Source organism: Planococcus citri, chromosome 1, assembly GCF_950023065.1.
Source record: "Planococcus citri chromosome 1, ihPlaCitr1.1, whole genome shotgun sequence".
Classification (NCBI taxonomy): Eukaryota; Metazoa; Arthropoda; class Insecta; order Hemiptera; family Pseudococcidae; genus Planococcus; species Planococcus citri.
In genome coordinates this window covers 3,173,238-3,186,982 of record NC_088677.1, presented here as the reverse complement: position 1 = coordinate 3,186,982, position 13,745 = coordinate 3,173,238, and the positions used below count along the sequence as shown (strand labels likewise).

Genomic DNA, 13,745 nt, shown 5'->3' with positions numbered 1-13,745 from the left:
ATAACTTATAAGTGATCATGCTCGTAAGCATCGGGTACCTGATGCAGGCTGCCATTTGCGTAACATGAGATTTATCTCCGTTGGCGTTTTTACGACTTTGTTGGCGCTAAGGCTATAGCCATAGCTTAGCCAAGCTCGTAAATGCACGTTTGTAAGTGGTCATTGGCATCTCGAATGGTCGGATTTTTTCATCCTGTGGCGCGCGAACCTCTCATTAAACCGATATAATATGGATCGATTACTATGTTTGAAATTTTGCTGCACTTCTATACTTATATACTGGTTTTAAAATGCGGTAAAATACTTAAACGCCGCAATTGAAGACTATTAAACGACGACGTACTCGTATTAATTGAGAGAGACTTTCATTCACCTCTGGACGTCCTTCTATAGAATCTCGTTATGCTTAGGTAGTACATATACATGTGTATTAACTCAGCTCGAGCTAGAGTATTTAGCGAATTAACAACATATCTAGCAGCCACCATATTCGCCGGTACCTAGAACTATACACAAGAGGTAGAGTAGATTTCTCTGAGGCTCTGTGCAGGACGTGTGCCGGTCGTCGTAGTTATTAATCTTTCGACCAGTTAAATCTTCTCTCTAAACGATATGCGTACTATGTGAACTTTCACGAAGCGTTAAATTTCGGTTGGCGGATCATGGTTCTTACTCTTATATGTAGTTCTGGGTCTTGGCTGGCATCAATCGTGTCTTTTAAGTGAGATGAGATGGCGTGCAATATCGAAACTAGGAATATATACCTATATTTTTTTTTCAATTAAATACCTACGTATGGTATCTCATTCTCACCTCTATATAAGATAGCTCCTTATGTATACGAGTAATGAGTATGGTAAGCTAAGCTGTACGCGAATGTATTCTCGAGAGCTAATATTATGATAATATTATCAATGTAGGTCGATTTTGTAACAAAGTATCGGAATTATTGCGTTGGTATTCGTGCCTGCATAAAAAGTGCTTAATTTAATCGTGTTATTTCGCTATCTGATTTATCGGATGAACTGAACCGAACCGAACGTCTTTACATCTTCTTAATGTTTTATTGATGGTCGTGAAAAAATCTTCGTTATTATGAAATCTTTCGCTGTATAGACTAATTTTTAGATAGGAATAAGTTTCGCGAAGGCGATAAATGAATTAGTTTTTTTGGTTAAAGGGTCAATTCGTGTTAATTTTACCAAAAAAATTATTTTTGGAGCATGTATTTTTGATTTGGTTCAAACTTATGCGATGACGGTTTTCTCAGCTCATGGCTAGTTTGACTTCGTAGAAAAAGACAAATTGGCTCTTTATTTAAAAAAAAAAAAAAAAAAAAACTGTTTGAATGATTGGATGATTGGCGAGTTTTGAGGCTTTGGCTCAGGGTTCTAAGAACTCAATTTTTTAAAATAGAAAAAATTATGAAAACTCGTTCATGAAAGAGTCATTTTTTGGAATAGGCGCCTATGATTTTTTGGATGAGAGGGGGTTGATAATTTTACTCAAAATGAGTGTGATTCAAAGAGGGCATTGACTTGATTGAAATATTACATAGTTCATAATATCTATAATCTAAGCAAAGTGTTTAAAAAACCAAAATTTCGAAATTCAAACAAACTTTTTTTTTCAAAATATAGAAAATATTCAAGTATACTTTTTAACAAATTGGAATGTATATACATATTTTGAAAATTGATAAAATTATGATACCTGTTTCAAGTTTTTTGTGCTCGATTACTGAACCATTTGTTTTGTTTTTTGTTTCAGGTGAGTAATACATTGTTGGTCTTGCAAATAAGGATTAAGAATAAATCATGAAAATGTGTAAGTTTACAATTTATCATTTCATTACCTACTTACCTCGTGTTTATTGTTGACAAGAGAACATTGACAACTCGTCAACTCTGATTGAGCTAGAATTTAGTTCCCTGAAAAAACGTGACATCTCTGTTTCAAAAGTCAAAACCGAATTTTAAGCTATAAAATTTGATTTTTCAATTTTTCAAAATGGTGGAATGGAAGTACATCCAACCAATCGTCTCTCATGCGAAGTCGAAATACAAATTTTCAAAAGTTTTCTTCATCGCTTTGCTGGGACATGTCGTCTTTTTCTTTCAAAATCACCTTCCTGAATTTAGAATTTACAAAAAAAAACATCGTTTTTAGGCCTCTTGAAATCAAATTTTCAAAAACTTTCGCCCTTGCTTCGTTCGGACCAATTTGTTTCTTATTTTAAGATATTGAAAAAACGCACATCTGGGCCCTCAAAAATGCAAAACAGAAAATGAAAATTTTTACAAGACATATAGTCCGGCATATGACAATAGAAGTAATTGCACCCCCCCCCCCCCCCCGCCGATCCACCAGGGCAATTTTTTCTTAAAGGGGACATCCTAAGGGACATTTTAAAGCAAACTCGCCCAAAAAAAAGTTGGCCTTACTTACAAAATGGTGGCCATTTTGATTGACATGTCAGCCGAAATCGCGGATTTTGCGTTTCAACATAGGACTTGCACGAAATTTTTCAAACATTACATAGGTAGATCGAAAGATCAAGCAAACATTTATCACCTGTCAAAATTTCAAGTGCCAAAGTGCGTTTTTCGATTTTTGGTGAATTTTTAAAAATTCAATTTAGCCCAAAAATAAGGGGAAAAATCAAAATTTTACCAAATTGACTAAGGAAGCTGAAATTTAGGATATATCCTATTTTCGACATACCAAATCGATTGGAAACGGTTTCAACCCGTTTTGAGCAGTTCTGGAGCCTCCAGCAGATTTTTGAAACTCGAAATTCCCACAAAATTCCATCAAAGTGGAGTTGTAAAGCAGAAATTTATTCTAAAAACTATTTTCAATACGCTGCGAAGTACTGCAGGAGAATTTTAAGTCATTTTGGAGCCTACAGCAACTTTTTTGAAAATTACTGGAGCCTCCAGCAGATTTTTGAAACTTTAAATTTTCACAAAATTTCATCAAATGGAGATAGAATGCTGAAATTTACTCTACACTCCAATTATAACACCCTCTGAAGACGACTTCAGGTGGGTTCAAGTCATTTTAGAGCCTCCAGCAACTTTTTTGAAAAATACTGGAGCCTCCAGTAGATTTTTGAAACTTGAAATTTCCCCAAAATTTCATCAAACTGAGATGGAGAGTCGAAATTCATTCTGCAAACTAATTTCAATACGCTACGAAGTCGACTGCTGGTGGATTTCAAGTTGTTTTGGAGCCTCCAGCGGCTTTTTGAAAGGTTGTATGGCGTTTTTTTTTTTGGAAAATTGAAATTTCCTAAAAGTAGTTGGTGGCTTCAAAACCATTTGAAACCACCATGTATTCTGCAAAGTAAATTTCAGCTCGCGAACTCCATTTGTTAAATTAATGTTGCGTTAATTTCAATTTTCAAAAATCTACTGGAGGCTCCAGTATTTTTCAAAAAAAAATGCTGGAGGCTCTAAAATGACTTGAATTCACCTGAAGTCGTCTTCAGAGGGTGTTAAAATTGGAGTGTAGAGTAAATTTCAGCATTCCATCTCCATTTGATGAAATTTTGTGAAAATTTCAAGTTTCAAAAATCTGCTGGAGGCTCTAGTAATTTTCAAAAGAAGTCGCTGAAGGCTTTAAAATGACTTGAACCCACCAGCAGTCAACTTTGTACCGCATTGAAATTAGTTTGCAGAATGAATTCTGACTCTCCATCTCAGTTTGATGAAATTTTGGGGAAATTTCAAGTTTCAAAAATCTACAGGAGGCTCCAGTAATTTTCAAAAAAGTCGCTGGAGGCTCCAAAATGACTTGAAATTCACCTGCAGTACTTCGTAGCACATTGAATTTAGTTTTTAGAATAAATTTCTGCTTTACAAGTCCAATTTAATGGAATTTTGTGGAAATTTCGAGTTTCAAAAATGTGCTGGAGGCTCCAGAACTGCTTAAAACGGGTTGAAACCGTTTCCAATCGATTTGGCATGTCGAAAATAGAGTATATTCCAGATTTCAGCTTTCTTGGTCAATTTGGTAAAATTTTGATTTTTTCCCTTATTTTTGGCCCTAATTGAATTTTCAAAAATTCACCAAAAATCGAAAAAAGCACTTTAGCACTTGAAATTTTGACAGGTGATGAATGTTTGCATGATCTTTTGATCTACCGTTGTAAGATTTGAAAAATTTCGTGCAAGTCCTATGTTGAAGCGCAAAATCTGCGATTTTGGCTGACCTGTCAATCAAATTGGCCGCCATTTTGTAAGGATCGGCGGGGGGGGGGGGTGCAATTACTCCTATTGTCATATGCCGGACTATAATGAAAATTCAATGAAACTTATTGTTAAATGTAGCGAAAATTGTGTAAAATATCGTTAAAATGACTTAAAAACATGAAAAAAGGCATCAAAATTACCGAAAATTTGCAAAAATTGATCAAATTTTCTATTCAGTTTGGAAGAAATTACCCAAATAAGTGTTAAAGACATTGGAAAATGATATAAAATCTCGAAAAAGGAATTTCAAACCACTGAAAATTACCAAAACGTGAAAAAATTTTGAAAAAATTTGAATAAAATGAAGCAAAAATGGTACAAACATTGTTGAAATGACTCGAAAACACGATTAAAAAGCATTAAAATCACTGTAAATTATTGAAAATTCAATGATATGTTAGTAAAAAAAAATTATTAAAATGCAGCATACATTTTTTCGAACATCGTTAGGACGTCTCAAAAAAAAAAAAATCATTAAAATTGCTGAATAAGTAACTTTTTAAAAAAACTGATGAATTTTCAGTTTTAATTTTTTTAAGTGGTAAACAATTGATTAAAAAATATGTGTTTTTAGAGCATCACAAAGTTTTCTCAAGTCTGAAAAAAATTTTAAAAGCAGGTAATTTTTAAAAATTGTGTTTCATTTTAGGAATTTATTTTTTTTTTCAAGTTGTCAAGAATCAGGACTCAGGAGTGTCAAAAATTGATTATTTTTTTCGAAATTATTGAAAAATGTCAAGAATTCGTCGTGATTTTTTCAGCAAAAGTATTCTAAAATGAGATACTTGGTGTGCTCTTCATTTTGGAAATTGATTAAAATATTTTTTCCAATTTTTCAAAATTCTGTGAAAAGCCTGAGAGGAGGAGTAGGTTGTGGTGGGTGGGAGGGGGGGGGCTTATTGCAGTTGTTTCGATAGTTTTTTTTTTTTTTAGTGTTATTGGATTCTGATTTTTGCAGCAATGGTGCTACTTTTCATAAATAATAAATTACATAATTCAAAATCCAGGCCAAAAAATACCTAATTCACAGTGATTTAAAAATAATTGAAAATTGATAATTCTTCAAGAATCTTATTCTACGACTTCCGACAATAACTTTTATAAAAAAAATCAAATCAACTAAAAATATGCTTGTAAAAATTGAGTAAAATTAAATCAATCAATATAAATACGAGAATAACCATTTACAATATGAAAATACTCCGGAGAAAAAACACGAATCGGTAGAAGGAGGCGGTGGTATTGCGAGTGGTTTCCTCGGATTGGTGTAAAAATGATAAATTCCAATTTCACTGGAAAATAATACAAATAAGATTAAATTGAGAAAGTTTGGTAAAATTGAAATTTTTTGGTTTCATATTCGTACTTTTCAGATTTAGGGGGTGTGCAATGTTCGCCAACTTCAATTTGCAATTTATGATCACCGGTGCATCTCCTTTTCTCGCTCATCCAGGCGTCTTTATCGTCGCATTTTACAGCGGTAAATTTCAACGGCGAGTTGATAGATTCGGCGAATATTTGCAAAGCTCGAGCATGAGAACAAATGTCGATATCTAGTAGTTCAGTTGTTGATTGCGACACTAAGTACAGTACATTGTATTTCGCGATTTGGTACCTTTATGAAATGATACGAGTACTCGTATTATGACGATTGCGAATGGAAAAATTGATTACCTTCGGCTTCGTTACATCCAGGCTGAATGTAGCCATCGTTGGCGTAGATGTTGTAATGCGCATCAGGAAAAGAGACTCCGATTGCGCCCATGTTTGTGAGAATGGCGTCGACGAAATTCGCGTGCTGTTTATTTAGGGTATTTTCATTCACGGAATCAGGTGGGCCGAAAAAAGATCCCGTTAGAGCTGGATCACAACCTATTGAAGTGATTTTTAAATAAATTTATTAGCAAGTGGCATCGTTGGAAAATGTATTCATGTATTTACCTGTTATACGAGGTATTTTCAATGGCTTCAGGTTGTTTGATATTTGAGCGCAAATTTGAGCCCCTAAACTGAACCCTATGAAATGAAATTTGTCTATGGTGATTTCTGGTCTTTGATCGAACAGCTGCTTAAGTAATGTGGCTGCACATTCGCCTATTTTTGGAGCACTGGGGACTGCACTCTCCATGTAGCATTTGTCTGTGGCTACTGGATTCCAGTCGATGTAAATTAAATTCCAGTAACTCGATTTGAAGTATTCTGTCCATTTGAGTCGAATGCGTAGGTATAAAAAAATGGTGGTTTAGATACATTGAATTGAAAGAAGAAGATTAGACTTACCCCTGCGAAATTTCATCATCAATGGGTTATCTTTCGATTGAGTGAAACCGTGAACTATAAATTTGAATTTGCTGTTGGATCTAAAATTGGCTTTTTTCAGCGACGTCGGATCGTCGATAATGAGTTCCTGTGGTTCGACATTGGCCCTGTGAGCAAATTAACACATCAATGGAAACGTGATGAGATTTTTGAGAATTTTTTAGAATATATTTTTTTTTTGATTTTTATTCTTACGTAGTACGTACCCGGTGTATAAGAAAAATGTAACTTTATCCCTCGAGCAATCCTTCAGTGGTGGTAAACATTCCTCTTGATTTGAATTTCCAATCTGAAAACATTATGTACCTATTTAAACCGAATCGATAACACGTTTTATGCAGGTACTAGGTACCTATTTAATAACTCGAAATTATGCGCTTACCACGAATGCAAGTAAAACAATACTGAAAAAATTACTCATTTTCGTAATCAACAGGCTTGTAACCGAGTGTAAAGATGATATACCATTGAACTAATGATTTTTTTCCGCGCCAGATTTGTATTTTAATCTCGCATCTGAACAAATAAACACTCGTGGGCCTTGTTTTCACGATCGATTTACTCGTACATTCGTTATTCGTTGACGTATATTGGAGAACACGAGGCTTGTTCAAAGACGTATGTACTTTTGGGTTTTATCGTGTTGATATTTTGTGCAGAATATGGTGTAATAGAGTAAATTGATTTTAATGAGAGTGTCATATGTTTGCAAATTATTGGGAAAAAATGAATTAATTGTTCTGTGAGTCGAGTGTGTTTGGAAACCTTGTGGTGTTTTTTTCGTTATTTATTTTTTTTTTTTTCATTTTCGATGAAATTGAAAATCAGTTCAATTGTACATAGGTACATACTTTATTGCCATATGATATGGGTACTACCTATTTGGGTAAATATTGCTGAATATCCCAACATGATTATGAATCGGAGTGTCTTAGAGAGTCCCTCTTTATCCTGATTTTTGCGTATGTGTTTTTCTATCTTGTTTTTGCTCATTTTTTTTTTTTACAAATATGTTGAAACATTCTGAATTTTTGCCAAAATGGGCACTTACAAAGTGTTGATTTTTTTATCAAATTGACAGTGCACAAGATTACGACTTTTTGTACAAATTGACAAAATGGATATGGCTTTGCTTTCTTGCCAAAATTGTGAGAAAATTTTACTTCTTTGTCAAATCCGAAGAAAGTTTTGAACTATCGTTTCTCAAAAATGGGTATTCCAAAAACTCCTGCTTTTTCAAAAAAAAAAAAGAAAGAAAAAAACCATCAAAACACCCTGTTTCTTCCCAAAATTGTCCAAAAGTCTTGCTTTTTTTGAAAAAATTGCAAGAAGTACCTGTATTTTTTTGTCAGTTTAAGCAAAAAGCTTCAACTTTTTCTCAAAATTGTTAGAAAGTCTGTCTGTTTTTGCTACAATTTTTCTGTTTTACTGCCTAAATTTTCAAAAACCCCTGATTTTTTCTGATTTTTTTGCCTTTGAGCATTACCAAAAACTCAAAAAGGCTTGTTTTTCTGCAATTTTTTTGGTCAAAATTTCTAAAAAGTTTTGTTTTTTTCAAATCCAAACAGTTCCTTTTTTTTTGCCGAAAAATATCACCAGAAAGTTTCGCTGTGTTGATAAAATTCGTACATCACGTTTTTTTTAGCAGAAAAGTTTTGTTTGTTTTCTCAAGTACCCAAAAAATTCTGATTTTTTGTTGTCAAAATTGTGAAAAAGTTCTGTTTTTTGCAATAATTGCGAGGAATTGTTTTTTGTTAAAAATAGTCGAAAAGTCCAGTTTTTTCCCTAATTGAAATTATCATACAGTTTTAAGTGTTTGTCACAATGGCTCAAAAGGTTTGCTTTTTATCACAATTGACGCAATGCCAAAATTACCAAAATGTGAAGTTTTCTTCCTTTTTTTTCAAGATTGCCAAAAAGCTTGCTTAATTTTTTTCCACTTCATTTCAAATTGTCAAGAAATCCTTCATTTTTATCAAAACTTTTGGAGAGATGAAGTCCTGCTTAGCAAAGAATCAATAAAATATAATCAAGAAGTACTGAGTTTTTGCCACAATAGCCCAAAAGTTCTGCTTTTTTTGCAAAAATTTTGAAAAAACTTGGATTTTGTCAAAATTAATGAGACAAGTCGCGATTTTTTTTTGCCAAAATTTGCAAAAGGTTTCAAAATTGCCAAAAAAGACGTTTTTTTTTCTTCAAAAATAGCAAAAAGTTCTGCCGTTTTACCAAAGTTGGAAAAAATTCTGTTTCTTGAAAAAAATTGCTTGAATTTTTTTTTTAAAAATACGAATAGCAAAAAAGTTTTGCCAACGTTACAAATATTTTTTTTTTAGCAGAATTGCAAGAAATACTTACAAGGGAACCTCTTGAGGTGTTCGTCTCCGATTTGAATGGGACCACGATTTTTTGAAAGAGCATGTTCTAAAACCCCCAAGACCAAATTTTCAGCTGCGCAATTTCATTTTTCGATTTTTGGCGAATTTTTGAAAATTCAAAGTTGACTGTTTTTTGCAATTTATGCTTTTTTTTAAAGTACGAACTTGATGTGTAAAAATGGTCAAAATAAATCCTAATACTGATATTAATTCCCCAAATCCGAATTTCGCCATTTCCAGCCATTCTGGAACCTCCAGCGCGATTTTTCAATTTCTCCAGAATTTTGAATTTGCTCCAGAAGGCGTGAATATGAAGTTGGGCAGCTAAAAATCGAGTTGTGTATTAAACTCGACCTGTTTAACGAATTTATCCACATTTGAGCCGATTCTGGAGGGGACACCTCGAGAGTGGTTTTTTGACCAGACTTTCTTCAAAATAAAAATATCCAAAAATCAAAAATTTCTCGTTGGTGAGAAAATTTTTGAAATTTGCGCGAATCGCAGTATTTTGTCATTAATTACCCCCACGAGAGCGAATTTCGCCATTTCCCACCATTCTGGAGGCTCCAGCTTGATTTTTCAAATTTCTCCAGAATTTTTAATTTTCTCCAGAAGGCGTGAATATGAAGTTGGGCAGCTAAAAATCGAGTTGTGTATTATACTCGACCTGTTTAACGAATTTATCCACATTTGAGCCGATTCTGAAGGGGACACCTCTACAGTGGTTTTTTGACCAGCCTTTCTTCAAAATAAAAATCAAAAATTTTTCGTTTGGGAGAAAATTTTTGAAATTTGCGCGAATCGCAGTATTTTGTCATTAATTACCCCCACGAGAGCGAATTTTGCCATTTCCAGCCTTTCTGGGGCCTCCCTTTAATTTTTGGATATTCTTATTTTGAAAAAAAGCTGGTCAAAAAACCGCTCTTGAGGTGTCCCCTCCAGAATCGGCTCAAATGTGGATAAATTCGTTTAACAGGTCGAGTATAACACACAACTTGATTTTCAGCTTCCCAACTTCATATTATTAACGTCTTCTGGAGCAAATTAAAAATTCTGGAGAAATTGAAAAATCGCCCTGGAGGCTCCAGAATGGCTGGAAATGTCGAAATTTGGATTTGGGGAATTAATATCAGTTTTAGGATTTATTTTGATTATTTTTACTGATTAGGTATGTACGTAGGTACTTTTTTGAAAAAAGTATAAATCACCAAAAACAGTCAATTTTGAATTTTCAAACATTCGCCAAATATATCGAGATATGAAGTTCGGGAGCTGAAAATTTGGTTTTGGGGGTGTTAGACCATGCTCTTTCAAAAAGAGGTTCCCTTGTTAGCTCTATCTTTTTTTTCAAAATGAACAATAAAACATATGATTTTTTCCAAAAAGGACCCTAGGTAATTGTGAAGAATTCCAAGTCCTAAGTACATTCTTTTTCAAATTGTCAAAAAATTTCTTATTGCCAAAAAAACAGGTTTTTTTGCAAAAAGTATCTACTAAAAGTCTTTTTTTTTGGCAACATTGACAGAAGCACCGCTTTTAAAATTGATGAAAAAGTAGATCACAGTATTTTGCAAAAATTGTGAGGAAGTTCGATTTACTGGTTTGCCAAAGGTGCCAAAAAAGCCCAATTTCTGCTAAAATTGCCAAAAAGTTCTGTTTTATTTGTCTTAATTATGACAAAAATTCGTGTTTTTCCCAAAATTGTCGAAAAATGATTCGTTTTTTGTCAGAATTTACAAAAGGTCCTACGTTTTGCCAGTTTCAGAAAAATCCTGATTTTTTGCCAAAATTTCACCTAAAAAAAATACCTTTTTTTGGTCAAATTAGCAAAGTGAGTCATGATGATTTATTTTCAAAATTGACAAACAGCCCAGATATGAGATCATTCGTCCCTCAAATCCTTGAAATCCAATGCTAAACCGAGTTTACTACTTTTCAGCGAATTTTTTGGGCTATTATTTGTGTTGTTTCTCTATTTTCTTTTCATTTATTTCTACCTTTAAAAATGCATGTGAAAAGGCATTTTCCAAATTTTAGAAATAGAGAATTTTTTCCTATTAGTCCGGCGTATGACAATAGGAGTAATTGCACCCCCCCCCGATCCTCCGGGACAACTTTTCTCTTAAAGGGGACATCCTAAGGAACATTTTAAAGCAAACTTGACCAAAAAAAACGTTGGCCCTACTTACAAAATGGCGGCGATTTTAATTGACAGGTCAGCCGAAATCACAGATTTTGCGTTTCAAAATAGGACTTGCACGAAATTTTTCAAACTTCGCAAAGATAGATCGAAATATTATGCAAAAATTCATCACCTGTCAAAATTTCAAGTGCTAAAGTGCGTTTTTCGATTTTTGGCGAATTTTTGAAAACCGAATTTAGGCCAAAAAAAATCAAAATTTTACCAAATTGACCAAGAAATCTGGAATTTGGGATATACCCTATTTTCGACATGCCAAATCGATTGGAAACGGTTTCAACCCGTTTTGAGCAGTTCTGGAGCCTCCAGCAGATTTTTAAAACTCGAAATTCCCACAAAATCCCATCAAATTAGAGTTGTAAAGCTGAAATTTATTCTAAAAACTAATTTCAATACGCTACGAAGTACTGCAGGTGAATTTCAAGTCGTTTTGGAGCCTCCAGCGACTTTTTGAAAATTCCTGAAGCCTCCAGCAGATGTTTGAAACGGTAAATTTTCACAAAATTTCATCAAAGTGGAGACGGAAAGCTGAAATTTACTCCACACTCCAATTTTAACACCCTCTAAAAACGACTTCAGGTGGGTTCAAGTCACTTTAGAGCCTCCAGCGACTTTTTTGAAAATTACTGGAGCCTCCAGTAGATTTTTTAAACTTTAAATTTCCCCAAAATTTCATCAAACTGAGATGGAGAGTCGAAATTCATTTTGCAAACTAATTTCAATACGCTATGAAGTTGACTGCTGGTGGATTTCAAGTCGTTTTGGAGCCTCCAGCGACTTTTTGAAAGGTTGTATGACGTTTTTTTGAAAAATTGAAATTCGCTAAAATAGCTGGAAGCTTTAAAACCATTTGAAACCACCATGTAGTCTGCGAAGTAAATTTCAGCTTGCCAACTCCATTTGATAAATTAATGTTGGGGAAATTTCAAGTTTCAAAAATGTACTGGAAGCTCCCGTAATTTTCAAAAAAGTCGCTGGAGGCTCTGAAATGACTTGAACCCACCTGAAGTCGTCTTCAGAGGGTGTTAAAATTGGAGTGTAGAGTAAATTTCAGCTTTCCATCTCTACGTATTTGATGAAATTTTGTGAAAATTTGAAGTTTCAAAAATCTGCTGGAGGCTTCAGGAATTTTCAAAAAGTCGGTGGAGGATCCAAAACGACTCGAAATTCACCTGCAGTACTTCGTAGCGTATTGAAATTAGTTTTTAGAATTAATTTTAGCTATACAACTCTAATTTGATGGAATTTTGTGGGCATTTTCCGTTTCAAAAATCTGCTAGAGGCTCCAGAGCTGCTCAAAACGGGTTGAAACCGTTTCCTATCGATTTGACATGTCGAAAATAGGGTATATCCCAAATTTCAGATTTCTTGGTCAATTTGGTGAAATTTTGATTTTTTCCTTCATTTTTGGCCTAAATTCGGTTATCAAAAATTCACCAAAGAGCGAAAAACGCACTTTAGCACTTGAAAGTTTGACAGGTGATAAATTTTTGCATGATCTTTCGATCTACCTTTGTAAAGTTTGAAAAATTTCGTTCAAGTTCTATTTTGAAACCCAAAATCTGCGATTTGGGCTGATCTGTCAATCAAAATGGCCGCCATTTTGTAAGTAAGGCCAACTTTTTTTGGACAAGTTGCTTTTAAATTTTCCTTAGAATGTCCCCTTTAAGAAAAAAGTTGTCCCGGAGGACCGCCGTTGGGGGGGGGGGGTTCAATTACTCCTGTTGTCGTATGCCGGACTATATTTGGAGCTACAAGGAAACTGTGTTACAGAGCTGAATTTTTCAAATTTCCAAAATCAGTCTTATGCAACTTGTTACCAAACGAATAAATGAATACCTACTTCGCAGGAGGTTGATTTGTAACGATATGTTTACTCGAGTCGGTACATATTAGCCATCTATCCATCTGTCGTATCACGATCTAGGATGTACCAGGTACTTATACCGAATACATCGAAGTAAAACTGTATATTTACAGTGCACTGCACCGTACAACTCTGAAATGACGAAGAAACTAAACAAACATACCAGTAGGTATGTAACATCGTAGATCATTTTTCATTTGTATGTACCTACGAATAAAATGCAAATTCACGGTTATAAAACGTTTTGTGTAAAACTCCCCTATCGCGACGTAGCCTTGGTTCGTTGGTAGGTAATCCTTCTAATAATTCGGCCTCGATTATTCTTTTCATCATCGCCACCGGATTGATTATTATGGTACCTACTGGTAGACTTGTGTATTTTGCTGGAGTGGAGTAGAGCGCCGTGCACGAGCGTCTATTTATACTCGGATACGATGTTTTTCTTTTCATTCGATAGGCGGTGTGAAATTTATTATAGGTAATTTTTCTCGATTTAAACTTGGGCCACGTATCCCGCTGTCAAATATTAGCCAATTATCTGCTGCGATGCCGCGTTTGAAAATACTTGTATATAGGTACTTTGGACGAGTCGAGTGTACGAGAGGATATGTGTATGCACAGTTTTTAATGTGAATGTGTAATTAGGTTTTGTAAACTATAGGAGCAGTTTTGATGAATTGGCTTGACCATTTGAGCTGCTGCTGTTATGGAAACCTAGGCTGTGAGTT

General features: G+C 34.3%; 2 protein-coding genes across 4 annotated transcripts in view; one reads left to right on the top strand and one right to left on the bottom strand.

Annotated features, from left to right (window-relative positions):
• Nucleotides 1-13,745, top strand: part of IRSp53 (Insulin receptor substrate 53 kDa) — a 140,950-nt gene that overhangs the window by 41,794 nt on the left and 85,411 nt on the right. The window lies entirely within an intron of this gene.
• LOC135841874 (pancreatic triacylglycerol lipase-like) lies at nucleotides 5,347-7,075 on the bottom strand. The gene is made up of 7 exons (XM_065359082.1): nucleotides 6,958-7,075; nucleotides 6,782-6,864; nucleotides 6,537-6,682; nucleotides 6,198-6,455; nucleotides 5,931-6,128; nucleotides 5,623-5,836; nucleotides 5,347-5,548 (listed from the first exon to the last, which is right to left on the bottom strand). Exons 1-7 carry the CDS (start codon nucleotides 6,994-6,996, stop codon nucleotides 5,416-5,418), a joined length of 1,071 nt encoding a protein of 356 aa, XP_065215154.1. The 5' UTR covers nucleotides 6,997-7,075; the 3' UTR covers nucleotides 5,347-5,415.

What these genes read in the sequence shown, in the direction of transcription:
- LOC135841874 (XM_065359082.1), bottom strand. Translation starts at nt 6,996, where the DNA reads ATGAGTAATTTTTTCAGTATTGTTTTACTTGCATTCGTG. An exon ending in ACATTTTTCTTATACACCGG is followed by an intron (nt 6,683 to 6,781) that starts GTACGTACTACG and finishes ATTTGCTCACAG; the next exon opens with GGCCAATGTCGAACCACAGG. An exon ending in ACACCCCCTAAATCTGAAAA is followed by an intron (nt 5,549 to 5,622) that starts GTACGAATATGA and finishes ATTATTTTCCAG; the next exon opens with TGAAATTGGAATTTATCATT.